Raw genomic sequence first — 26,681 nt, 5'->3', positions numbered from 1 at the left:
CACACACACACACACACACACACACACACACACACACACACACACACCCTCCAAGTCCCTGCTAAGCCCCTTAGACCTCAAAATTTACCATTGCATATAGGGGCAGACTTTAGAGAAATTCCAAGAATTTGGGGCCCAGGACCCCCATTCCCAGGAAGAAAGTTGCTATTAACCTCTTGGAAAAGCTAAGTGAGATTCCCATTCCACAGAATCTTGGCATAGAAAGGAAATTGAAGAAGACAACACTGGGTCAAAAGGCATCACTGATCATGGGAGCATTAATGGGAGTTATTTCAGACACTGTGGTATAAGCATGGCAGGGAGGGGGGAGGATATGTGTGGGAATATTGGGAAGTTGAGGGTAGCCTTCTTCACACCCTTTGAATTACATCAGGACCTATATGCAAAATAAATCTGAACTTGTACTATCCGCCAATCCATCCAATCAGTCCTTCCTTAGTTCAGTTGAGTTAGCCTAACCTAGAAAAACCAAAAGTTGAACTTCCTGACAAGACCTCTCTAAAAAAACCATTTTTCCTTTATGAATTTTTCAGTAAATGTGTTTGTGGGATCTCTCATGGTTCTTCTGCTATTTCAGGAGCTGGAAGGTGGAGGGAGCCAGTACATTGTTCCAACTCTCTCTTAAACTCTCACTCCTGCAACATTGGCTGACCTACCTCCTCTTCGAGTGACCAACCAATAGAAAGAACACTGGTTCAAGATCAAAAGGAAGGACGTGGATGTGAATCTGTCTCCTACATCTACCAGCTGTGTGACCATGGGTAAATCATTTAACCACTCTGTATCTCCATTTCTTCATCTATAAAATGAGGGAATTGGACTCAATGACCTTGAAGGTCCCTTCCATCTCTAAATCTATGCTTTTATATTAAACAGCAGAGGGCCAGTCCCAGAACTCTGTGTTGCCTTCTATCATAGGTTCCCAAAATGGGTGATACCACCCCTCTGACAGGCCCTGGAACAATCTGGAGTGCGGTGGTAGTAGCCTCCGATGCAATTGGGAGGCCTTGAATAAAAATTAGCAAGTGGTAGAAAAATAAGGAAAGAAGATATGAAAATTTTGGAAAATCATTGGTACATGTTTTATCTTTTAAAGTCATAGTGATTACATTATTTTCCAAAGAAACACACAAAATGCAAGTTATAACTGATCAGTGGTCAAGTCTGCTGACAGGTCTTAACAAGCAAATGTTAGCAGGCAAGCAGGTGGAACATTGTCAGAAGTCCAGCATGCATTGGCAAGAATATGTTTAATGACTTGTTTACAATATGATACTATGTGGTTACATAACATAATATTGCGTCATCAAAATTTCAATGCAAGAAAAAAACACAACTTTACAATAAATGATTAAATTTAAGATTTTTTTAAAAATATTTTTATATTTTTTAAATTATGCAAATTTCAAAAAACCATTAGAGTTAAAGAAAATAGATTTCCAGGGGAGCACTGAGTAATTTTGTTTTTTAAAGGGGGCAGAAGGCCAAATAAGTTTGAGAATCTCTGCCCTCTATGAAGGATTTCCTTCCATCAAACCATAAATAACTAATCTTTGGGTTCAGTCACTCAACCAGCTTCAAATCTACCTAAATTTTCTACCATCTAACCTATATCTCTCCATCTTTTCCATAAAAACATCGTGAAAGATTTTATTGAGTGCCTTGCTAAAATCTATGCCAATATCTCCTTGATCTACCTATTCAGTAACCTTGTTAAAAAGAAAAATTAGGTGAGTTTGGAATGACCTGTTCTTAATAAAATGATGCTGACTTTTCATGACCTGTTTCTTCCTTTTCTAGATTCTCATTAGCCATCCCTTTAATAATCCATTCTAGACTTTTTCCAAGAATCAAAGTCCATCTCCCTGGTTAACAAAACCAACTTTCTTCCTTTTTATTATTGGAAAATCAGGACTCCATTTGCCTTCCTCTGATCCTGTGAATTCTTTTTTTTTTTTAATGATCTTTCAAGATCTTTCAAATATTACCAACAGCAGCTGGGTAATAACATGTTTGTCTGGGCTAGGTGTCACATGATCTCATCTAGATTGGGTAAGTACCCTCTTCTTCCTTATTCATCTTGCCTTTCAAACAGAAGCATGCTAATAAATGTTTAACAACCAATTCTCAAAATAAAAATGTATGTAGGACACACTTTTAAATTTAATCTTCATTAATTGGTTCTTGAGAGTTCAAGCTCAGTGCCTCAAACCCTTGGACTATTCAACTTTCATCAGCATTTTGCTTACATCTTTCCCAATCCAAAGATCATTGTCTTTAGCAGAGAAAATGGGAAAATATGAGTTAAGTGGCTCTGCTTTCTCCCCATTGTCAGTGATGACCACCTCACTGACCCTGTCCTATATCTTTTTTGATCTTTCTCTTTTCCCCAATGAAGATTTTAAAAAAGCAATACCTCGTGCAATCCTTTGCTTTCCTCACTAGCTTCAGCACATTCAGAACTTTAACAATTTGGCTGCCATCTTCCAGGAACCCTCCATTCTCTTGTAGCCATCTTCATTTACCTGTCCTTGCTTTTATTTCCTATATATTTTTCAAAACTCTAAGCTGATTCCTAAGTTCTTTATGTATCCAATTCAGTCTCTTTAAACAATTGTCCCTTTTCTGCTTCACTGGGATGGTTTGCCTTTGTGTCTTAAAATTTCATTATTGGGAGTTTCCCATACCTTCCCATACTTCTTTAACTCACTACCCCATATAAGTTTGTTTCATGGGATCCTACCAATTCTTTCTCCAAATGCTTTGAAATCTGCTCTTTCAAAGTCTAGACTCTTTCTAGTTTTCTTCTCCTTCTCTCTCACAAGTTCTAAGATGGTGGATCCCCTTACCCCAGCAATCCATCCCTCCTTGTTGATAAGAATCAGGTCTAGATAAAATTTCCCTTTGTTGACTCCTCTACCTTTTGAAGAAGGAAATTGTCATTAAGGAAAGTAAATATATATTAGTTGCTCTGATATTGGGTGGGAGGACACGCACAAAGTGTGGGAGGGGAGGGAGAGTGCGGAGAAGAGAGCTACTGGGAGAGGGGAAGAGAGGAAAAAGTAAGAGAGAATTACACATAAGATAGATAATTGAAGTCTTATCCATCCCCATCACTCCTATACCATGGTTACTTGGTAGTTTGTAATCTCTTTCCAAAACTCCTTTATCAATTTCCTCTTTCTGTCCAGTAAGTCTCTAGTATAATCCAATAACATATCATTTCTGTTTCTGCCTTTGTTGATCTACATTGACATGCTCTCTGCAGTGCTTCCCCACTATGGTGGCTGGATCCTCTCACAAGAATATATCTTGGTGGGTTTGGGTTTTTTAAAGTTTAATAGTATTTTATTTTTTTCCCCAGTTACTTGTCAAGAAAATTTTTAGCACTCATTTTTACAAGACTTTGAGTTCCAAATTTTTCTCCTTCCCTCTCTCCCCTTCCTTCTTCTGAAAATGGTAGGCAGTTTAATATAGTTTATACATGTGCTATCATGTAAAAATATTTCCATATTCGTCACAGTTGTGAAAGAAGAAACAGATCAAAAAGGGAAAAAAAACCATGAGAAAGAATAAAATAAGTGAAAGAAATATGCTTCAATTTGCATTCAGAGTACATAAGTTCTTTATCTGGATATGGATGGCATTTTCCCTTCGTGAGTCCTCTGTACTTGTCTAGGATGATTGTGCTGCTGAGAAGAGCTGAATCATTCGTAGTTGATCATCACACAGTGTTACTGATACTGTGTACAATATTTTCCTGGTTCTGCTCATTTAACTTTGCATCAGTTCATACAAGTCTTTCCAGATTTTTCTTGATGCCTGCCTGTTTGTCATTTCTTATGGCACACATTATATTCATATACCAAAGCTTGTTCAGCCATTTCCCAATTGATGGGCATACCCTCAATTTCTAATATTTTGCCACCATAAAAAGGGCTACTATAAATATTTTTTGCGCATGTAGGTCCTCTTCTCTTTTTTGTGATCTCTTTGACATACAGACTTAGTAGTGGTATTTCTGGGTGAAAGGGTATGCGCAATTTGGTTGCCCTTTGGGCATAGTTCCAAATTGCTCTTCAGAATGGTAGAAGCAATTCACAACTCTACCAACAGTGCATCAGTGTCCCAATTTTCCCATATCTTCTCCAACATTTATCATTTTCCTTTTTTTCATATTAGCCAATCTGATAGGTATGAGATGGTATCTTAGAGTAGTTTTAATTTGCATTTCTCTAATCAAAAGTGATTTAGAGCACATCTTCATATGCTTATCAATAGCTTTTATTTCTTCATCTGAAAACTGCCTGTTTATATCTTTTAACCATTTATCAATTGGGGAATGGTTTGTATTCTTAAAAATTTGACTCAGTTCTCTATATATGTGAGAAATGAGACCTTTATCAGAGCTGCTTGCTATAAAAATTGTTTCCCAGCTTTCTGCTTTCCTTCAAATATTGTTTGCATTGGTTTTGCTTGTATAAAACCTTTTTAATCTATTATAATCTAAATTATCTATTTTACATTTTGTAATGCCCTCTCTCTCTTGTTTGGTCATGAATTCTTCCTCTCCCCATAGGTCTGACAGGTAGACTATTCCTTGTTCTCCTAATTTGCTTATGGTGTTACCCTTTATGTCTAAATCATGCACCCGTTTTGACCTTATCTTGGTACATGGTATGAGATGTTAGTCTATACCTAGTTTTTGTCCTATTATTTTCCAGTTTTCCCAGCAGTTTTTGTCAAATAGTGAGTTCTTATGCCAAAAGCTGAGGTCTTTGAGTTTATCAAACATTAGGTTACTATGGTCATTGACTACTGTGTCTTGTGTACCTAATCTATTCCACTGGTCCACCACTCACATGAATATATCTTCTTAATATACAAAGCTACTTCTCTACCATTCCACCTTTACCTATCCAGTTTCTTCTGAATAAGGTGTGTACTTCCCAATACATATTCTAGCTATGAGTCCCATCTCTCACCAAGTGTCAGCAAGGCCTATGAGGTCAAGTATACCCCCTTCTTTTAGAATTTGTAGTTAATCTTGCTTGTTTGCCATATTTTGTACATTTGTGTATAGTACAGATATCTGAAACTAAGGATTTTATGACTGCCTCCTTTCTTGGATCTTAACTCCTATAATCTTGTGGATATCTCAAATGCTATCCATCTTCTGAAAACATAGCTACTCTTTGGTGTCTCAGTTGGTAAATACATGAAGCAATTTTCTCCTTCCCTTTCCTTTCCAGTTTAAAGATTTTCTGATTAAATTTTCAAGACTACAGGCAAATACAATTTTATCAGTCTAATTTAGTTGCACTCCAAGAACCCATCATTCCAATATTGTAAGCAATAGTCCCGAAATCCAATTTCTATTCTTGTTCACCATGTCCTTAACCAACTTCTCATTTCCCTAATCTGCCTTTCTTGTCTAAAGCTCTTGTCTTCAACGGGCATCAGTGATGAAAAAACTGGGGAAAGTATGGCACAATGAAAAGACTGCTGGATTTGGAAACTGAGGACATAAATTTGAAACCCACCTCTGTCACATACTACCTGTGTAACTGAGCAAATCACTTAAAATTCTCTGGGCCTCAGTTTCCTTATCAGTAAAATCAGGCTGGTCCAAGGTCCCTTCCAGTTCTGATTCCATGATCCTCTGAAGCTCTCTGAGCCTTGGTTTCTTCATCTATAAAATGAAGTAATTGAACCAGATGGTTTTTGAGGCCCCTCAGAGAACTATGATCCCATGACCTATGGCCCTAAGTAGTCCAATTTCTTACCCAAGAGTTCACAATCTTTAGCAATACTTTCTAGGTTACTCCAGACCATACCATCTGTGCCCACATACATTACCAGAATTACTAGCATCCAGTTTGATAAGTCTGTCACATCCTCAATCCATGCCCTGGGAAGACAGAGTAGCTATCTCTCAACAAAGAGTCACCAGCTAATTGTGTCTATATCCTTTGACTCACACTGAACAATCTCACCCAACAGCACCTGTAGCCTGAAGGACAGGCTGCTGCTTCCTTCTTCTCTTCCTCCTCCATCCTACATCTTTGGATAAAGCCTCACACTTCTCTTAGCTCTAAGTTTTCAGTGATCCTTCCCTTTTCCTCTGTGTTCCATTCTTCTATTCTCCAACCTCCTGGTACAAATTAAAGTTTCTTCTGGCCCTTCATTAGAAACATCCTGACAATTAGAGCTGGACACAAGTGGAACAGCCTGTCTCAGAAAGTAGGGGGAAAGAAGGACCATGTTTTGTATATGGAAGTTGTCAGGCACAGGATGAGTGACCACTTATTGTCCAAGTCATCATGAGGATTCCTTCTGGGGTACAGATTGAGCTAGATGGTCGTAGAGGTCTCTTTTAACTCTAAATTCTGTAATATTTTTGTTCTGGTAGTGATGGTTGTTTTCTTTCTTAGAGAGATATTTGACCAGAAAAAGATGTGGTCCAGCCATCCAAAAAAACAGCCATCAATGAACAGATATTCACATGCTTTATCACTAGCATCCGCACAATGTCAAAAGAGCTAGAGGAAGGGCTGACCGCCAGGTTGGGTGAACCCTTTGTGTAGAGTTTACTAGATCAAGAGTCACATAGGATAGAGACATCAAATATGAATCGCGATCTCTACATTGGAAGTGCCTACATGGATGATATCACATTTTTCAATGAAACACGCTCACCAATTGTGTGTGTAGGGAAGTTGCTTAATCTCTCTTAGGCTGTCCCCTCATCTAGAAAATGGAGATAATAATAGCACCTTCCTCACAAGGCTGTTATGAGGATTAAATGAAATAACATTTGTAAGACACTTTGCAAGACTTAACACAAACTGTAAGTACAAACTATTACCAACATATTCCTGTCAGATGTGTCCTTGAACATGTCCTTCAAACCACTTACTACATTAAAGTCTTCATTGGTAATACACTGAAGCCGGCTTCCACCTGCCATGAGTCTTTCAAATCTAATTGGTTTTATACAGAGGAGCGATCCTTTGGGTCACTGCTATTATATTTCTCTTGAGATCATAGTATTTCATAATCCACAGCCAAATAACATCACAGGAACATCTGGGCATTAAAAAGATGGTCTCTGCTCCCCATTGGGGAATGGCTTAACAAACTGGTACATGAATATAAGAGAAAATTACTATGTCATAAGAAACAATGAATATAAAACAAGGAAATATGGGAAGATCTGTATGAACTGGTATGGATAAAATAAACAGAGCCAAGAAAACCGCTTACATAATGACTACAATAATAGCAATAGAAAGAATAATAAAACAAAATTGAACATTGTATAATAACAATGACTAAGTTTGTCCCTGAAGAAGAGATGAAGAAATCCTTCTTCTAAGAGGTAGGGGATTTTGGGAGTTAAGTATTGCATATATTCTCAGACTTGACTGATATATTGAGCAATGTTATTGAATCATATTTTTGTCATTTTAATTAATAACAAGTATTCATCTAGTGCTTTAATGTTTGTACTTTACAAATATCATTAAATTAAATTATAATAAATTATTAAATTATCTAAATTAAAGCATTTTGCAAATATTAACTCCTTTGATACTCAAAACAATTCTGTGAGATAGATGCCATTTTTGTCTCCATTTTCCAGATAAGGAAACTGAGACCAAAAGAGATTAAGGGACTTGTCCAAGGTCAGACAAGTTAGTAAGTGTCTGAAGCAGTATTTGAATTTGGATCTTACTCTTAATTCTAGCCCGCTACCTGGTGTGCCACCTAGCTTCCTGAAAATGTTTTTATTTTTTATTCTTTGTTATAAGAGATCACATTCTATGGTTAGGAAAGGAGGGGACATATTCAAAAATGAAGAAAATTTTAAGATAAAGGTATCAATTTTTTTCTGTTTTTAAAAAAATCATGAAAAGATGAACTTTGACAGAAGCAAGCAACTTGAGATCTCTGAAAGCACTATGTGGTTTCCCAGTTCCTTACTACTCAACTTTTTTGTTAGTGTTCAGCTGCTTCCATAGTGTCTGACTCTTCCTAACCCCATTTTGGGGTTTTCTTGGCAAGGATACTGGAATGGTTTGCCATTTCCTTCTCCAGCTTACTTCTATAAATGAGGAAACTAAGGCACATTTAAAGTGACTTGCCCAGGGTCACACAGCTAGGAAGTGTCTGAGGTCAAATTCGAACTCAGGTCCTCCTGATCCCAGGGTAGGTGCTCTATCCTTTGCACCACCTAACTGCCCCTGCCCACCTCTTCATCTTTAAAGGTACAATCATAGGTCCAGAACTAGAATGGAGAGCCATGCCCTTCTAGTCCCAACCCCCTTGTTTTACAGATAACAAACCAAAGGCCCCAGAGGACAGGTCACAGAAGTAGTAAGTATCCTTGGAGAGTCCTCTCACTCTTCCCACCAACACCTCATCCATGCCTCCATTTTCTAGGATTTCCCTAGTAAATTTTGAATTTATGTACAGTGGAAGAGAAAATATACAAACTCAAGCATAATGCAATGGGGTCAGGTAATTAATAATTCACACAAGACAAATCTGCCAGAAGAGGATCTCACACTCAGTGACCCTCAGATCCTGATGCTTTCCAATTCAGGACAGCCCCCTCCCCCCGAGTTTGCTCCCCTTTAAAGCAGGGGGTCTTATCTTCTTGTGCATCATGAGCCCTTTTGGCAATCTAGGGAAGCCCTTCTCAGAATAATGCTTATTGCCTACAGTCAGAATGAAAGGAAATGCTAAATTTCAGTTATAGGCCAGTCAACCACATCAACAGGAAGCACCTACTATGTGCTTTAAATTAAATTAAAATTAAACAATTAAATTAAAAATTAAAAACATCTTTTTTTCCCACCCAATTGCATGAACTCCTCTGAAACTGATCAATAAACTGTTGTGAGGTGAAGCGTTATCTATCAACAGGTTGGGATCCCCTTCTCCAGGCCACGATTCAGTGAAAAGAACTTCCCATAGGTAATCAGAAGACTTAGGTTCAATCCTCATTCTGCCACTTACTACTCATGTGACCTTACACAAGTCATTGACATCTCTAAAATGAGGAAGAGGACGAGACAGCCTCTAAGGAAGGTCTCTTCCAGCTATTAGGACCTGATCTATAAAATGACCCTCTATGGCCCCTTCCAATTGTAGTTCCATGATCCTGTAGATAACATGTTCCATCTCTGATCATTTGAAATATTGTGGCTCGTTCTGGGTACCCCAGAATGGTTGCATTGAGGTGCATTGAGAAACCAGAGCATGTCTGGATGATGGCCAACTAGGAAACTACGTCATACAAAGACCAGTTGAGAAGCTGTCTGTGGAAGAGAAGGTAGGACTGTTCCATGTCACTCCAGAGGGCAGAACTTACCAAGGAGGGTAAGTTCCAAGGAGACATTTCAGTTAAGGAAACATTTCCTAACAATTAAAACCATTCAACAATGGAATGGGCTACTTTGGGAGAGAATGAGCACCCTGTCACTGTCAGTGTTCAAGAAGAAGTTGTCAGGTACTCTGCAGAGAGGATTCTTACAATGGGTAGAAAATATTTGGGTCTGGGGAAGATGACCTGAAGGATATGGGGAACCTTCCCTGCTGCTTCCTTTTTTTTTTCCTTGGGAGAGACAACATCATTGACCCAAACACCCTGTCATTCATCTCCATGGCCCAACCAGCTTTAGAACCAGTCCTTGCCCTCTCTGAGAGAGGGGCACCAGTCTAGCTGGTGGGGAGAGTGAGAGGGAGGGTTCTGTACCCCTGTGTCTTACAGATGATCCTCAAGGTTCTGCCAGAGAGAGCCCTTGGACAGGCAATGACTTGCCTAAGTGCATAAGACCATAGGATCATAGATGTAGGAGTTCAGAGGCCATTTTACAGATGAGGAAACTGAGGCCTGTAGTGGTGAAGTGATTTACCCAATGTCATGCAGAGAGCAAACATCAAAGACATGATTTGAACCCAGGCTCTCCAACTCCAGCACCTATATTCTTTCAACTATACATCATATAGTGAGTGCCTGGCTTTGCTGGGATCAGGGCCAAACCTCACAAAGCCTGGTCTTACTCTCTCTCTTCCACAGACTCCTCAAAGCCTACTCACTGACCCCAAGAATGTGTTTGAAGTCTGCCTTTCTCCAAGTTCACCAAAACCAAAGGGAAACATTTGTGTTTTCTCTCTGTGGGTAGAATTCTGCTTCCCTGATACACTGTCCCATCTGGACAGAGAATGGCTTTTGTTTTGTGTTGTTTTGTTTTTCCCCACAGAAACCCAACCAGAGTGACAACCCCTGGCCTGTTCCCCCCTCTAATCTTCTTTATTTAAAAAGAATTCTGGGCGTAATTCCATTCCCAGGATCTGCAGGTCATGTGGGAAACATATTGGTCAGCGGTCAGTGGCACACCCCAGGCCAGGTATCATCATCAGCCAACTCTATAAATAGTAAAATAAAAACAAAACCAAACAAAGGTAGAATGGGCCCTGCCCGTCCTTCAAGGCCTACCTCAGGAGCCGCCAGGTCTGTGAAGTCTCTCCACTTCCTTCCACCCCAGCCCAAAGTACGTGCTCCCTTCGAGTTTCTCATGGTAGCTTGCCAGAACCTGGCCCTTGAGGACCGTGTTGTGGATAAAGTACCAGCCTCAGATAGAAGACGACTTGATTTCCTACCGCCCCTAACCCTGACACTTACTAGCTATATGACCATGCACAAATCAGGAATCTCTCTGAGCCCCAGTGATCTTCTCTGTAAAATGGGAAATCTTATATATGGGCAGGTTTTTTTTCAAATATAAAAGACAGGACTTTACATTAATCCTTTCTAAATAAGATCATAGAACCAATCATAGAACATTAGAACTGGACATTATATATTTTGAAGTCCAATTTTCTCATTTTATCAGTGAGGAAACTGAGACCTGCTTTGCCAAGATGACCAAAGGAAGAGCTAGGGCTAAATCCCTTGATTCGTAGCACACTCCTTAATTCCAGTGTTTTGAGATCTTTTTAGATTCTGACATTGTTATCCAACACATCATCCATTCTCACCCCAACGGGCTTCACATCATCATTTGAGAAACGTGGCCTCTCTGTCTTTAAGCAAGTCACTGATAAAAAGGTTGAATGAAACAGGGCTCAGGACAGAGTCCTATGATGGGCCACAAAATGCCTCCCTCTGGTTCATACTGGACCTATAGTGAGGCTATAACTAGATATTCTGATGCTGGAGGGGAGGGGAAAGGTGGCACCATTAGGCCCCCATTAGAGGCAGCATGATGAGGTAAATAGCATTCTGGGTTTGGAGTCTTCAAAACCCTAAAGAAATTCAAAACCCAAAGATTCAGCCCCAATCCAAGGGACCACTTCCCAGCCTATCTTGGGGTTGCCTGAATGATGGAAAGAACTACATCCTGGACAAGGATTATTTCCTTTTTTCTCTTTTTCCCCTCAGTGCGTAACTGTATTTGGGACACAGCAGAAGCTTAATAAGTACTTTTTAATTGTTTGGTTGGGTTGCACAGCCAAGCTCCTGACCCCAGCAAGTCTATGGAGCTCAAGTGCCCTCTGACTCTGGGCAGCTCACTGTTTTTCTCAAGCCATGCTGACCCTCTCTCAGATGGAATATGGAATGAAGAGGACTATCTCCTTCCAGCAGCATCCTTGCTCATATCCCCACCTCATGTCCACAAGTGGATGGATAATACTCAGCCAACTGCTTCCCAGGCTACTGCTTGTACCCAGGCTTCCTGGAGGACTGCAACATGCCTGCCTGGGGCCATGCCCAGTTTGGAAGATTAGCATTTCACCATTACCTGACTCTTTCTTTTCCTGGGTCCATCCCATCCAGAACCTAACATGCCCTGCCTTCCTTTGCCCTCCTTTCTGGGTAGGAAGTACTCCTCTCCCAGGTCAGTACCTTGGGGCAAAGTACCTAATGCCCTGCTCTGGTTATATCTCTGACCTGTACCACCTCCTTCACAGGATGCCATGAGGCTGAAATGAGATGTTATGTGTAACATGCTCTGAAAACCTTAAAATCTAATGAAAATGTCCACCATTAGAGGCAGCATGATGAGGCAAATGGCATTCTGGGTTCTGAGTCATAAAGAACTGGGTTCACATTCAGCCTCTGAGGCTAGCTGAATGACCCTGAGCGAGTCATGTAATCTCTACATGCCTCAGTCTGGTCTGACTCTTTGTGACCCTGTTTTGGGTTTTCTTGGCAAAGATACTGGAGTGATTTGTCATTTCCTTCTCCCTAACTCATTTTACAGATGAAGAAACTGAGACAAACAGGGTTAAGTGGCTTGCACACAGTCTCACAGCTTCTACCATGTTTCCCCAATAATAAGACCTATCCCGAAAATAAGCCCTCCCCTTACTGTGTAAGATTCCTCTAAAATAAGCCCTCCCCCAAAAATAAGCCCTAGTGAGATTGCTACTGTAGTGAAGGTGATCCCCTGCGCTACACGCTACATTACGGTACCCTCTGTATGCACCGTTCCCCCCCAGGGTGAAACGCACACCACACTCCGAGCTGCATCCAATCAGAGCTGCAGCAGTGAGCACATCATCCTGTTCTTCCCCAGTGATTTGCTTATTGAATAAAGGTACATCTTTTTGTTCACATTTACCTGTTTATTAAAATTGCTGTCAATGTTCATTAAAATAAGCCCTCCCCTGAAAATAAGCCCTCTGGTGTTTTTCTGTCCAAAAAGTAATAAGACAGTGTCTTATTATCGGGGAAACACGGTAAGTGTCTGAGGTCACATTTGAACTCAGGAGGATGAGTCTTCCCGACTCCAGGCAGGAAACGCTCTCTCCATTGCACCACCTAGCTGCCCAGGATTTATCTACTCAACCACAAATAGGTTGTCATCTATGGAATTTCTTCATGGGGAGAGGTCCCATACTGTCTGTCTTCTAAAAGAAATCACAGACCTCTTACATATTAACAGCGTACCTCTGTGTCACTAGGGCATTGCACATATTAAGCCCTTAATAAATGTTGGTTGAGTGGAATTAAACTGAGGTGGGGTGAGGAGGCAGAGAGATCCTAGGACTGGTTGGTGATGAAGCCTGTGATAACTGAGTCCCTTTTATCATTAATGTCTTTTAATAGGGACTTAAGGTTGTCTAGGATGAGGGGACATGATTATCTCCTTTCTCCTTGGAAGGCTTGTAATACCGTTCGCTATCTCCATATGAATAAAGACCATTCCAGAACACACTTTCCTTTGTTCCTGCCTGGCATTCCAGGCAAATGGAAGAGTCTGAACAAAAAAACATGGTGACCACAAGGTATGAGGCAGGGGGGTCCTGGAGCCTAGAATAAACTGCACAGGGAGACATAGGATTTTTTTTTTCCCTAGCAGCAGAGTGGAATGGTAAGACCTATGCATTATTAAGATGATACTGGTGGGGCGGCCAGGTAGCACAGTGAGTAAGAGCACCGGATCCAGTGTCGGGATGACCTGGAGATTGAATCCCGGGCTCAGACACTTAGCACCCACCCAGAAACACCTGGCCGTGTAACCTTGAGCAAGTTACTTAACCCCAATTGCTTAGGGGCGACCAGGTGGCTCAGCGAGTAAGAGCACCAGCTCCAGTGTCAGGATGACCTGGGGATCAAATCCGGGCTCAGGTACTCAGCACCACACCCAGAAATAACTGGCTGTGTAACCTTCAGCAAGTTACTTAACCCCGATTGCTTTAAAAAAAAAAAAAAAGAGGATATTGGCAGGTATAGGAGGATAGACTGAAAAGGAAAGAGACCAGAGGCAGGGAGGCCACAGCCAGGAGGCTTGTAGTCTAGTCCAAGTGAATGGGAATGAGGCTGTGAGCTAGGGCAGTGAGCACAGCAATAGAAGGGATTGGGCACCAGAAGCTCCTGAGATCAGGGACCATACCATGTCTCTTACTCATCTTCAGGAAACTCTGCCTGATTGCACTTAAGCAGAGTATTCTCAGCATGATAGAGGCATCAATATTTTAACTTCCCTAGAGCTACAGGAAATTGCACCACCACCGCCCCGCCATTTGGCCATTTGATTCACTTCATTATTTGCATTGTTTCACATTTATTAATTACATATTTTTGTTATTGATCTTTGTCTTTTGAATGGTCTAGTACACAACAAACAATTGGATGGGGGCTTAGGCCCAGAGTTGAAAATAGACACTACCTTAAAACAGACACAGTGAGACCAGGAGTAACCAAGGGACCAAACTCTTTTCAGCTACATTTCCACCAAATTTTGTTTTGTTGCTATTTTCTTCCCTTTAGGGAAAAGATGGATGGGATGTGAGGGGAAAGACATAAAGAAGCATGGCATCAATTCCTAATTTCTTTTTCTGACCTTGAGTTCCAAAATGCCACACCAGGATCCATATATGTGGGCCTGATGTGGATAGTAAAGTCCTGCCACTGAATGCTGATGGGAAGTGAAGGGAGAACAGAGGACTGTCACTAGCTGGCCAATACATAAGATGCATTTCTGTAGCCGACTGCTTGGTTTAGACAGTCAGCCAAGGCAAGAGTTGGGAGTGGGAGGGGTAAGGTGGGGAGGGTAGTGTTTGCAAAGAGAATGAGGGAGAAAAACAAGAGCCTTCTTCCCAATCCCCGCCTTCTGCCTCAATCCTGATTCGTTTGTTTCTTTGCCTGTGATTTATGTTGGGCTCAAATACACAAAATTTCCTGGAGGCCATTGTTCCTTCTAGCTCTCAATGGAGAACTGTTCATTCATTTCTTTGTCTCATTCTTATATCATCCCTAGTAGATAGGCTGGGCAAATAATATCATCCTCATTTGACAGCTGAGAAAATTGAGACCCAGGAGGTGAAGAGGTTTGTCCAATGTAAGAGGGTAAAGACCAAAACATAGCAGGTCTAAAACTCAGGTCTCCTGACCTTTGGGGCAAGGGAAGTCAACTGAGATCAAGAAAGGTCTCTAGGACTTGGTCCTGGCAGAAGACCCCTGACCTGGAAGCAGCCCCCCACCCCTCAGGGTCTCTGTTGACAGGGTTCTATTAGTCAATTACCAGACACAGGTAAATAAATAGCTTGTTTATTAGTAATATGTTACATTATTAAAGTGCATCAAGAGGAGACGTAGCAGACCCAAGGTTGCCAGATTCCCAGGCCGAATGGGGCCTGGGCCCATGGGGCACAGAGGAAGAAAGATGCCTGGGCTTGCTACTGAAATGACAGACCAAGGACACTGAGAGCCCTGCTCCATAGCCCTGGGGAGCAGGTGCTCTAGCCTTCACAGCCCCAGGGAGAGCTCCTTCTGGGATTCACAGTTTATCCTAAGTTATAATATGACCTGAGCTGAAGGCATGAACCCGGATGGAAGCACAGCCCTTGGGGAGGGGACACCGGTGGGGATTAGAATGGAATGCCCCCCTTCTCATCCCCAGCCCTCAACTTTAAAGGCCAACAGAGGCCCAGGCCCTCATTACCCATGAGGACCAAACCCCCTTCCCAATGAACACCATGAAATTTGGACCTATTATATTATATATAATATATATGTATGTATATATATATTATATATATATATATTATATATATATATTTCTTCATTCTTGTCCCACCCACCCCACCCCCAACCTTTTCCCCCAATAATTCCCTCAACTTCCAAGTCATGGGGAATACCTCCCCCATGACTGCCATCCTGGGGGGACTCCAGAGCTGGTTTAAATGGTCTTTCCCTTCATGCCTGGGGCTCCTTGGGGCTGGTGACTGTCTCCCCCATCAAATCAACACCTTTATTTGCCCTGCCTTCCCTAGCCTTGAGCCTGACCCCAACTCCTTGCTCTCCCAGTCTATGGAGGAAGGGCCAGACTACAACTCAGGCCCCTGGAAGTCTTCCCCAAGGACTCCAAGATCTCAGCAGACAGTCCTCCTCCCCTCTGACCCAACCCTCTCCCTCCCTCCCTCTACCCCTAAACTAAGCCATCTCTGGATTATGATTCCAACCCCAGGTGCCCCAAGCTGGGACACCTAATCCCCACCCCCACCCCCACCCTGCCCATCATTGTTTAAGTTTCATTTGGATGCAGTCGGAAATTGTCAAACTTAAAATAAGCTAAACAAATACAAATAAATTCCTTTCCAGAGGAAAGGAAACATCCCTAGATAAACATGCAAGCTTCAGAGGGCCCTCCTCTTCCCCTCTAAAAGGGAAAGGAACCCAGCCAGGACATCTTGATGGCACACCCTCCCCTGGAGATGAGCCAGCTTGTCCTGGGCCCACAGGTAAAGAGCCCTCCAATGAGGAGAGGGGCCTGCCCAAGTTGGGCAGGGACAAGATGATCAGAGGCCAGCTCTGGCAGCTAGGGCACAGAAGGACCATGGAGGTAGGCCAAGTCCGGGTGCCAGGGCTCCAACTGAGGGAGAGGTTCAGTATTCAGAATTCACCCCTCTCCTTCCCTCCATTCCCCTCCCACCCCTCACCCATACACACCCAATGCATAGAGTCAATATAGTTTCCAAGTAAGATTCAACCTTTGGCAAACTCTTCCCTTTGGAGCCTGGAGGAGAATACTTCTCCCACAGCCCCTGCCCCCAGTCCAGCCCTTTCACCTACATCACCTCCTTTGGGTTCCGGTAGATGTTTTCCCTACTTTTCATTCCTGTGACCCCCAGGGGATGTCAATCCTTGAGCAATAAGCTTAAGGAGGTTGTTTTTTTCTCTTAAACATTCTTAAAGGGATAATGTACCTGGGTACAGGGTACAATCCCCACTCCCTTCACAGTCTTGCTCCTTCGTTGGTGGTTTTCTCATCTCCCATATCTCTCACCTCTCCATACCCACCACCACCACCCTGGGCAGACTCTTCACAAGTCCAGCAGCCATGTGCACATCCAACATGCAGCCAAAAGTAGACCCCTCTCCTTATGTCCCAAGTCCTTTCCCTCCCCTCCAAACCCCATGCCTCCCAAGCAGACCTATGGCTCAGAAATGTTCATTCCCCTGAAGAAAGTGGGGGAGAAGCTCTCTGCTCCCCCAGCCCTAGCCCTTAGGGGTAAAGGCAAGGCTTGGGCCTGTAGCAGTTGTGAGAGGCACCGGGGGGAGGGGAGGGACAGAGGGTGGCTCCCCAGAAGTGGCAGAAGAGGGTGGGAGCAAGCCACCAAGTCCCACACCCTGAGAAGGAGGAGGTGCTGGGAAGAGGGTCGAGAGTGGAGGGATCCTTATTGAAATAGGAGGAAAACAGCCAGTGCAAACAGAAGCCTGAGGAAGAGTGGGGCCCTGGGCCCCCCCACACCACCACCCATCAGCAGGTGCTCGGCAGTGGCTTCCTTGCGGAGCTCCCACTGAACGGCAATCCGACTGTAAGTGCCCTCCTCAGCCTTGCATCGGTACAGCCCGTACTGCTCGTCCGTGAGCTTCTCGATGAACAAGATGCAGTCAGAGTTCTGCCAGCCAGGCTCGCAGCGGTGCACCTTCTTGTCTCCGTGGTGCCAAGAGTATGTGGCGTGGTGGGATTCCACGGGGCAGGTCAGGTAGTATCGGGAATTCCGGGCCAGGGTGACACTCTGTGCCTCACCAGAACCCTTCTCTGGAGAGCAAATCATAATAATTAACACTGACAACAACAACTAGCATCTGCACGGTGATTAACAAAAACCATTTCATGTTATCCTCATGATAACCTGGCAGGCAGGTGCCTTTACAGATAGAGGTCTCTTCAAGACCTAAATTCAGTGGGGCAGTCAATTCAATGACAAACCAATACCACCCTTGCTTCTTGTCAACCAGATAGTCTGGATCAATTCATCCTCCCCGTGACTTCCCAGCCCGAAATGGCCATCTCTGGTCACCCCCACTCTACTATACCTGCCATCCCCCTGTAGTAGAATGTAAGTTCTCATAAGGGTTAAAACTGGCTCACTTTCGTGTCTCTGTTCTGAACATTTAATATAATGCCCACCACACCATAAGCACATAGATAAATGCTTTTTCATTCATTCATACAATCATTTATGCATTCATTCATTCTATGACCAGGGACTTCCCCAGGACAGGATCATGGCTCTCCCCCAAACTCAAGACTATGACTTACCTAGCTTAGATGACGGACATTCTGTATGTGGCTCGTTGGGACCCAGAGACTGTAACACAGGCCTGGAGACCAGATGGTACAACAGGTCACACAAGCAGTGAGGGAAAGTGAGTGAACCCCAGAACTCAGCCAACACCCCCACAATGGTCTGCCTTTCTTCATCCTGCCTGCTCCAGTGCCCAACACCAACACCTCCCCCTTTTATGCCAGGCCTGGGCCCTCCACTGTCTTTCCCAAGGGCTCCTGGAATGCTCCAGCTCCCTTCCTCTGGGTCTCTGTCCTATCCCTGATTCCCCAAACCCAACAGCGAAGCCAGAACCACACCAGCTTCTGATAGTCTCAGAGCACTGTAAGGGGCATTAAGATATTTAATGACCAGGCCAGTATATCTCATAGGCAGAACTTGAACTCAGGTCTTCTAGATGCCAAAGCTGGTCCCTTATCCACTAAGCTATATCTCTCTGGTAACAGAACCTTTTTTCAAAGGGGGGGAGGGGGGAGGAGGGGAGGGATTAGACTTAAGATTCCAATGTTACAGGAAACTCCAATAAGAAAATTCTTTGATCTAATGTGGATTGGCTCATTTTCTGCAACACACAGTCTACTAAGTAGGCTCAGGCACAGAGAAATAAAGTGAAGAAGGGCTCGAACCCAGGGCCTTTCTAAGTCTGAAGCCCCTAGGCTACACTGCACCTCTCGGTCCTAGAGACTGACACAAAACCAAAACAAACCAGTCCTTGCTTCAAGGCATTTCAATTCTACTTCATTTCTCGGTTCTTCATCAGTTTAAAAAAAAAAAGAATTTAAAAAATCCTTTGTTATATGGGATTGTTTCCAAATCAGTTTAAAAAATCATTTTAAAAATCCTTTCTTATTTGGGATGGCTCTCTGGAAAGGAGGAGGGGAAGGATACAGGGGGACATAAAAATGAAAGATAGAAATAAAAATTAATTTTAAGAAATAGTATTCATCATCCCTGAAAAGCCCATCTCCCAGGGCAACCCTAGAAAAGTCAGGAAATTGTCCATCCATATGCAAGAGACTGGCAAATACCTTTGTGCCAGATCTGGAGTCAATCAAGAGAGCTGGGGGTCACACTTACCCTTTATACTTGTAGATGGAGACACACTGGCCATTAATGTCATCCCAGCCACAGTAAGGGTCCCGGGCCATTAGGCAACCCTGGCAGCCCCCTCGGTACTCGCTGCATAGGTCCAGGGGCACCTGGCTGACCTCCCACTGAGAGTTCACATACAGTTTCATCTGAAAGATCAAGAAGGCCCCAGGTTATGACCCTCCACCCCTCCAGGAGGGCACTTCCTTAGGTGAATAGCCCTTGGAGGGTGGGGAAGGCCAATGAGCTAGGTCAGGAGGCTCTGAACTGTGGAATTCCCTAGCCAAAGGCAGGACCCAGAGCAGGAGTAGACATCACCACCGCAGGGCCTCACCGTAACATTATCCAGGGTCATAGATTGGATGGTGGCTGGATGTTGATGGAAGGGCTGGATTTCCATGATGTTAAAGGCGCCATGGTCTGACTCCACCACCTTATGGATGGTTCCTTTGTCTGCAGAGAGAAAGTCAGATGGGTGGGGAAAAGGGCAGGAACCAAAAGAAAAAGATCAGGGGAGAAGAGGGGAAGAAACAAAGGGAAAGGGGAAGAGAAGAGAGGGGAAAGACATCAGTGCCATGAGGACTCTGGAGAGGCCCAGACACCATTTGCCCTATGCTAGGCTAACCCTATGTGATTGAGTATGGTCAGGAGCAGTGTATGGGTGTCAGGGGAGGGAGTCTGTCTCATGGGTGGAGAGAAGAGTAGCAGAAGGAATGGGGAAGGAAAGGCTAAGAGAAAAGAACCCCTATCTCTGTGGAGTAAGCAGCTAGGGCCCTTCGGCTCACAGGTCTGCTGGTGGTAGAGGCAAGTGCACAGAGTCAAGATTGGGGGGAAGACAGTGTCACCGGGACCTCCAACCAAGAGGGCCATTCAGAGGGTTGGGATTCAGGATGTGTTGAGTTGGGTGATGGTGGGGAGGGAGTGATGGTGAAAAGCTTCTATCCAGAACAGGGTTCAAAACTGGGAAGGTGAAAGATCCATAAAAAGCACATCCAAAGCCTCTCAGGGCATCAGAGTCCTGAACTTGACATAGGACCTGGGTTCAAATCCAAGATTTGCCACTTACTATCGATATGACCTTGGGCAAATCACTTCATCTCTCTGGGCCTCATTAATAAAGGGGATGATCTAGATGGACCAGGACCTCTTCTAGCTCTGGAGAGAGGATCCTATTCTCCTGTTCAGGCCACAGCTGGAACACTGTGTCCATTTCTAGGCACAACATTTTAGGAACAGGCTAGAATAGTTTTAGAGAGAAACCATAATGGTGACTAGAGAACATGGCACCAGCTGAAAGAACCTTGATGTTTAGCCTGGTTGGGAGGGAGGAAGTGGGGTAGAGTGCATGCAGGGAGACAAGAACTATCTTTAAATATCTGAAAGGCTGGCACGTGGAATAGATGGTATGCATTCCATACTCCAGAGGTCAAAACTAGGACTAAGGGTGGAGGAGACAAATTTTAGAGAAAAAAAAATCCTTAACAATTAACATAAAAGTGGGATAACCTGTAAGGTAGTGACTTCTCCATCACTGGAAGTCTCTAAGCAGACATTTGATAACCTGGAACGCTATAGAAGGAATCCCTGCTTCCCATATGGTTTGGGAATTCCCTTTCAGCTCTCAGAGACTATAGTTCTCTAGTAGTTGGTCAAAGGGTCTGACATCTCTGCCCCTCTCCCTGTTTTTCTACTTAGGACATTAACATCTATAATTCCTAGAGATCCCATATGTGGGAGAAAGGCCCGATTCTAGGGGCGACTAGGTGGCACAGTGAGTAGAGCACCAGCCCTGGAGTCAGGAGGACCTGAGTTCAAATCCGGCCTCAGACACTAAACACAAAAACTAGCCATGTGACCTTGAGCAAGTCACTTAATTACCCTCCAAAAAGCAAAAAAAAAAAGAGAAAAAGTCCCGGTTCTTGAGGGGGATGGAGAAAGCCATGGAACTAGCTAGCTTAAGGTCACACAAAAAAACCAGGGGGGCAGAACAAAGAAACCAAAGTGTCATGACTCCTGATGGTGGTAGCTAACCCACTGGATTTGGACTCAGGAGGATCTGGGCTAGAATTCCACCTTAGACATTTGCTGGTTGTGCAGAACAAGGCCCTACATTTCTCTGTGCTTCAATTTCCTCATATGGAAGATGGAGGGGTGCCGATGATCTCCAAGCTCTCCTCCAGATCTAAATCTATTATCCTATGACACCAAGTCCTTCCTGGGTTTGGTTTCAAGCTGCTCCCAGCTACTGAGTTCATGGAATCATTATAATACAGCCAGGACTTAAACTAAAGATGTGGCTTCTGATCCCTATTCTCTATTTACCCTCGTCTGTCTAACCTTGGGGGTAATTCACTTAACCTCCATGACCTTCAATCTATCAAATGAAGGCATTGGATTAGATAATGGACTAGATAGGCCCCTTCTGGTTCTAATTACTAAAGAACGTCAGAATTTAGAAGGCCAGTAAGCAATCATCTGCCACCTCGCCTTTCATTTTAAAGATGAGGAAATCGGGGCCCTAAGACATATGAGATCAGATATCAGTTAGTACAGAACTAGGAATAGAACCCAAGCCTGATATGCCCCCTATGATCCAGCATGTAAGAACAGAACAAACTGCTAGGGGTCACCTTGGCCATCCCCCCGCTTCCAGGCCAGCCCACATTTCATCCACCTCTGAGATATGGCCATCTGCCCTATTTTTACTAACAGAGCCCTGCTTTCTCTGTCCACCTCACCTAAAACAGTCTTCTTGTTCCTTCTTCTCTCCTCTGGGCATCTTTCCCTCTCCCAGCCTGAAATAACCTCTCTGAAAGTCTGATGACTTCTCCATTTGATCCCCATTGATCTGTGCCGGCTCAGTGACCAAGCTTTGGAACTCAAAAAGGGAAGTCAGAGTGGAGAGGGGGGATGCTATAGAAACAGGCAGGCTGGGGAGGGCTGGCAGGCCAATTCCTCCACACCATGAGCTCAGGACCATGCAGAGGTCATCCAGAGGAGGTCAGCTGCTTCTGGACAGCCCAGAAAACACAGAGAGCAGGGAAAGCTCATTACATACTCCACAGGAACTCCACGCCCAATTAAGCTGATTTTCCCATTAAGACTGTACCCAGAAGATATGGCTAGCTCAGGTCAGACGTGGATCAAGCTGGTTCGATAAAAAATTTGGGCAGGTAGGACCTGCTTGTCTGCCAACTCTGGGAGAGGACCAGAGATCAAGCAATTGTGCCCACGATGGAAGAAATGGCCTTAGGAAGCCAGTCCTAGAAGCTGGGAGCAACAAAGTCCTAAGCCCCAGGTGGGGCAGTCTGGACTTAGCTTTGAGACCCAGTGGCACCTCGCTCTCACTTTTAGAAAGATGGAATCCGCAAGTTAAAAGGGACCATGAATGTTTGCTGCATTGAATAGTTTGGGGGAGACTTGAACCAAAATCATACACTGGTGATGTCTGAAAGAAACCCTAGAGAGCAGGGATTTGAAGCTGTGGGTTGAAATCTCAGCTCTGCCCCTGATTTTGTAACCCATGGAGTAAGGGTTTGGCTGCACTCAAAGCACCCCCGATAAAAGTTTGCCTCCCTCACCTGGAACCCTCACTAGCTACAAGCACAGGCTCTCTCTGATCACAGCGCGGGGCTTCACAGCCCTTCCCAAGGGGCTTTTTTACTCTTCCCTTCCTAGGCTATATTTCCTACCTCCCTATCCCTGACAAGTTGCCCCCAGGCCTGGAATCTTCTCCCTCTGAGACTTAGCTCAGGTGCTATAGGGTTTCTTCCAGCCTCATCACTCTCCCTCCTCCACAAATTACTCTGTATTTACCTCATATCTATTTTCTTTTTATTTATCTGTGTTTGTGCTATTTCCCTGCAATATAATGAAAGCCCCTGAGAGCCAGAATATTTTCTTTCATGTCCTTATAGCCCTAGCACCTAGCACAGTATCTGGCCCACAGTAGGGCCATAAATGCTTGTAACTGGAACTGGATTGAATTGAAAGGCCATATAGTGCAGTTAAAAGTCTCCTGGTATCTGGGCCTGATTCTTTCAGCTGCAGGTTCAACAGGGATCAAATCATCCTCATCACTTAAGACTCCCTCCCTTTACAAATCTTCCAGAGGACTCTAGGTCCTGAATTCTGCTCCCTTTTCTCCCCCCAAAAAAATAACCTCAGGCTCCCTGATATTTGTTTGCCCCAGGGCTTTTAGCTGCCCCTGCCTTCTTTTGTTCATAGAATTTTAGAATTCTAGAATATTAAAAGTTAGAATCCTAGAGTGATCTGGGAGAGATCATTAGAAACTATCTTACGGTATAAAGTATGCTGGATCTGGAGACAGAGAACCTGGGTTTGAATCCCAGCTCTGTTTACTAGCTGTGTGACGTTGGCCAAGTACATACACATCTCTTTGGATGTGTTTCATCATTTGCAAAACGAGAACATTTGGCTTAGATTTACTTAAGTCTCTTCTATGTATAAATCTATGAGCTTACATTCTGGCTCAACTGCCCCGTTTTTCAGATGAGGAAACTGAGGGCTACAAAACTTCAAGGCCTTGTCCAAGGTCACACAGCTAATCAGTGAGCCAGGACTGAAACCCAAGAGCCTGACTCACACTCCAGCTCTCATTCTACTACAACACAGGCCTCCCTCTGGCCGGTCCACCAGGTCTCCATATCTTGTTTCCTTTGAGGTTCTTTGAATTCTGGTAGGGGCTCAGAAGCAGGAAGGGCATTGGCTATTCTGGTCATCCTTTCTTGTGTAATGTTGAGCTGGCCTTGTCAAAGAAAGAATCCAATTCCCCTCAAAGGCCCGTTTTCCAGGAGGCCAAACAATAGCTTTCACGAGTGGGTCCTGGGTTTCCTGATTGCTATGAAGAGAGAACTTTGAGGCTTGTAAATAGGAGGAAATCAGACAATGTCCCAGCTGAAACAATCCCGGTAAGTGTACTATAAAAATAAGTTTCGTTATAAAAATAAACCATTCACAGAGGCCTACATTCAACTGAAGCCCTTTAGTCACCAAGAGAAATTCTGCCCTAAGCACTAGGTGGGGGGAGACAGGAGAGAAAGAAGACTATCATTACAGGCTGCTTTCTCCTACATTCAGCTCAGTTCAATTCAACAAGCTTTCATTAAATGTTTCCAATGGGCCACGCACTGTGTTGGGCCCTCAAGATACAATGAAACAAATCCTACACTCAAGGGCCTTAGCGCTCTACTCAGGGAAAACAACATGGACACAGGCAAACACTCCCCTACTCATTCTACTATTGCCTCTAGGATAAAATGTAATTTCCTCTTGTTAGCTTTTAGACCCCTGCCCAAGCCGGCCCCAACCTACCGTCCCAGACTCACTGGACATTACTTTCTTACTCTGGTCTTGTGCAGATTCCCACTTATGATTCTCCATCACCCATTTCCCTTCCTTTGCACCAGCCACCCCGCCCTCGTGCCTGGATTATACCCTCTCTTTACCGCCAGCCTCTCTCATTTTAAGAAACATCTCAGGCAACATCTTGCTTATGAAGTCCTTTCTGATCCCTCCCTACTGCCAAACTACCCGTGTGTATGTCTTTATTAACCTTATTTTATGTTAACCTTATATTTATGCTGTATTTTCACAGGCACTTGGTTTCCTCTATTCAAATAGAAGCAGCTTTCGAATAGGGATTGCTTAATTCTTTATACTTGTATCTCTAGCGTCTAGGACACCGTAATTATTAAATTAATTTATTTTAATAAATGTTTTTTGCATTTATTAAATTTATTGGTTTAATCATTTATCATTGAGTTCATTAAATACATTAATTAAGTGCCTGGTGATTGTTGGTTGATTAGGGAAGGAACACAACTGGGGAAATCAGGAACTATCTCTTGTGGGGGGGGGGGGTACTTAAGGGGAACCTGGGATTCCAAGTGGAGGGACAAAGGAAAAGCGTCCCATGTAAAGGGAGCAGACAGTCAGGATAAGGGCACGGCCAGAAGATGGAATGTCCTGCACAGTGAAACTACGAGGAGGCTATTTGGGCTGGCAGAAGAAGAGGTGAAGGGATGGGAAGCATTCAGATTATTGTTATTCCCTCCCTGAGGAAGAGACAAGAAGGCCCAGTCATCCAGGCCTATGTGTCAAGGTCTAGGGGCAATGTCCTCCAAACCCATGGGTCAATGTCTAGGGCCAGAAAGAGGCCTAGCTGCAGACCGGCTCTCTTACAACTGCCCAGGCTAGAGGCACTCCTTCACCGCAGTCCCTGGAGCCCCAGGAGCCTAAGGTAGTGACGGCTGGCTCTCTCCCCAAACCAAACTCTACCCAACACCATCCCAACCCTCTGGCATCTGGAGGGGGAGCTGGTTTAGCACCAGTTGACCTGGGCCCTCCTTCTGTAGAAATACAACAGAAGAGATCAGTCAACAAGAATCTATTAAGTGCCAACTGTGTACCGGGTGCCATGCTCAGCTCCTGGTCAGTGCCCATCCCAGGATCCTCTCTGCCTTCACTACCCAGCAGCCGGGCCTCTGACCAGGGCTGCAGCCACAGCCACTCTTGGGCTCTGCCCCCAAAGTTTCTATTTGCATTAGGCTCGGTTTTCCAGGGCAGCTCATGAGTGTCCTGGCTTCAGACTCACCAAATCTCCAGAGTTGGGTGGCACCTCAGGGATCACCTAGCCTAACCTTTCCTTGCCCAGAAATCCTCTCCACCACATCCTTTATAAGTGGTGACTCCATCTGTCTGCTTAAGCTTCTCCAGCACTTTCAAATCTCTCCAGGGAAGGAGGAGCACTCATTCACCCTCACCTGCCTCTTCCATAGAGAAGGTCTCACAAAGAGCCCTGCACAAAGCAAGCATGCAAATAGGAGGATGAGGACAAAGAGGCAATTTAGTCAGTAAGCATTTATTAAATGCCTACTGTGTGCCAGGCACTGTGCTAAGCACTGGGGATAAAAGGAAAGGGGAGACAATGTGCAAACAACCAACCACAAACAGGTGAAATTGGATGAGACTGAGAAAGGCTTCCTGTAGAAGGTGGGACTTGAAGGAAGCCGGGAGACAAGGAGGGAGAGCATTCCAGGTCTGGGGGACAGCCAATGAAGACCTCAGCTCGGTCTGACCCCACCTCCTGGATCTGCTTCTACCAACACAGAACCTCAGAGGAAACTTCAAAGACCATCTAGTTTAACCTCTGTTGTTCAGTCATTTTTAATCGTGTCTGATTCTTCCTGCCCCAATTTGGGGTTTTCTTGGCAGAGAGACTGGAGTGGTTGGCCATTTCCTTTTCCAGCTCATTTTACAGATAAGGAAACTGAGGCAAACAGGGTGAAGTGACTTGCCCAGGGTCACACAACTAGAAAGCGTCTGAGGACAGATTTGAACTCGTGATGATCAATCTTCCTGATTCTAAGCTCTATCCACCATATCACCTCACTGCCCCAAGTTTAACCTTTACCTATAGAGAAATGCCCTCTATCCCTTCCCCAGGCCAATGGCCA

The 26,681-nt window shown here is 44.1% G+C and overlaps 1 protein-coding gene and 2 long non-coding RNA genes across 3 annotated transcripts in view; 2 read left to right on the top strand and 1 right to left on the bottom strand.

Moving 5' to 3' along the window:
* Positions 1-1,801, top strand: part of LOC138148494 (uncharacterized) — an 8,330-nt gene extending 6,529 nt beyond the window's left edge. The window contains exon 2 of the long non-coding RNA XR_011165077.1: positions 599-1,801. This is a non-coding gene — a long non-coding RNA (uncharacterized lncRNA). The remainder of the gene's footprint in view (positions 1-598) is intronic.
* A 7,378-nt stretch (positions 1,802-9,179) lies between these two features.
* Positions 9,180-12,712, top strand: LOC138148493 (uncharacterized). The gene is made up of 2 exons (XR_011165076.1): positions 9,180-9,361; positions 11,474-12,712. It is a non-coding gene; the product is annotated as an uncharacterized lncRNA (long non-coding RNA).
* A 2,914-nt stretch (positions 12,713-15,626) lies between these two features.
* The window catches only part of SEMA7A (semaphorin 7A (JohnMiltonHagen blood group)), a 66,510-nt gene continuing 55,455 nt past the window's right edge, over positions 15,627-26,681 (bottom strand). Inside the window, exons 11-14 of the mRNA XM_069071181.1 lie at positions 19,538-19,656; positions 19,192-19,352; positions 18,090-18,151; positions 15,627-17,585 (exon numbers count right to left, since the gene is read on the bottom strand). Coding sequence (XP_068927282.1) covers positions 17,218-17,585; positions 18,090-18,151; positions 19,192-19,352; positions 19,538-19,656 — 710 coding nt within the window. The 3' untranslated portion in view covers positions 15,627-17,217. The remainder of the gene's footprint in view (positions 17,586-18,089; positions 18,152-19,191; positions 19,353-19,537; positions 19,657-26,681) is intronic.

This window comes from Petaurus breviceps, unplaced genomic scaffold, assembly GCF_028583685.1.
Source record: "Petaurus breviceps papuanus isolate PSGF00001 unplaced genomic scaffold, PetGlider_PUasm1.0 90825, whole genome shotgun sequence".
NCBI classification, from domain to species: Eukaryota; Metazoa; Chordata; class Mammalia; order Diprotodontia; family Petauridae; genus Petaurus; species Petaurus breviceps.
The sequence above is the reverse complement of the archived record's forward strand: the minus strand, read 5'-3'. Positions and strand labels throughout refer to the sequence as shown.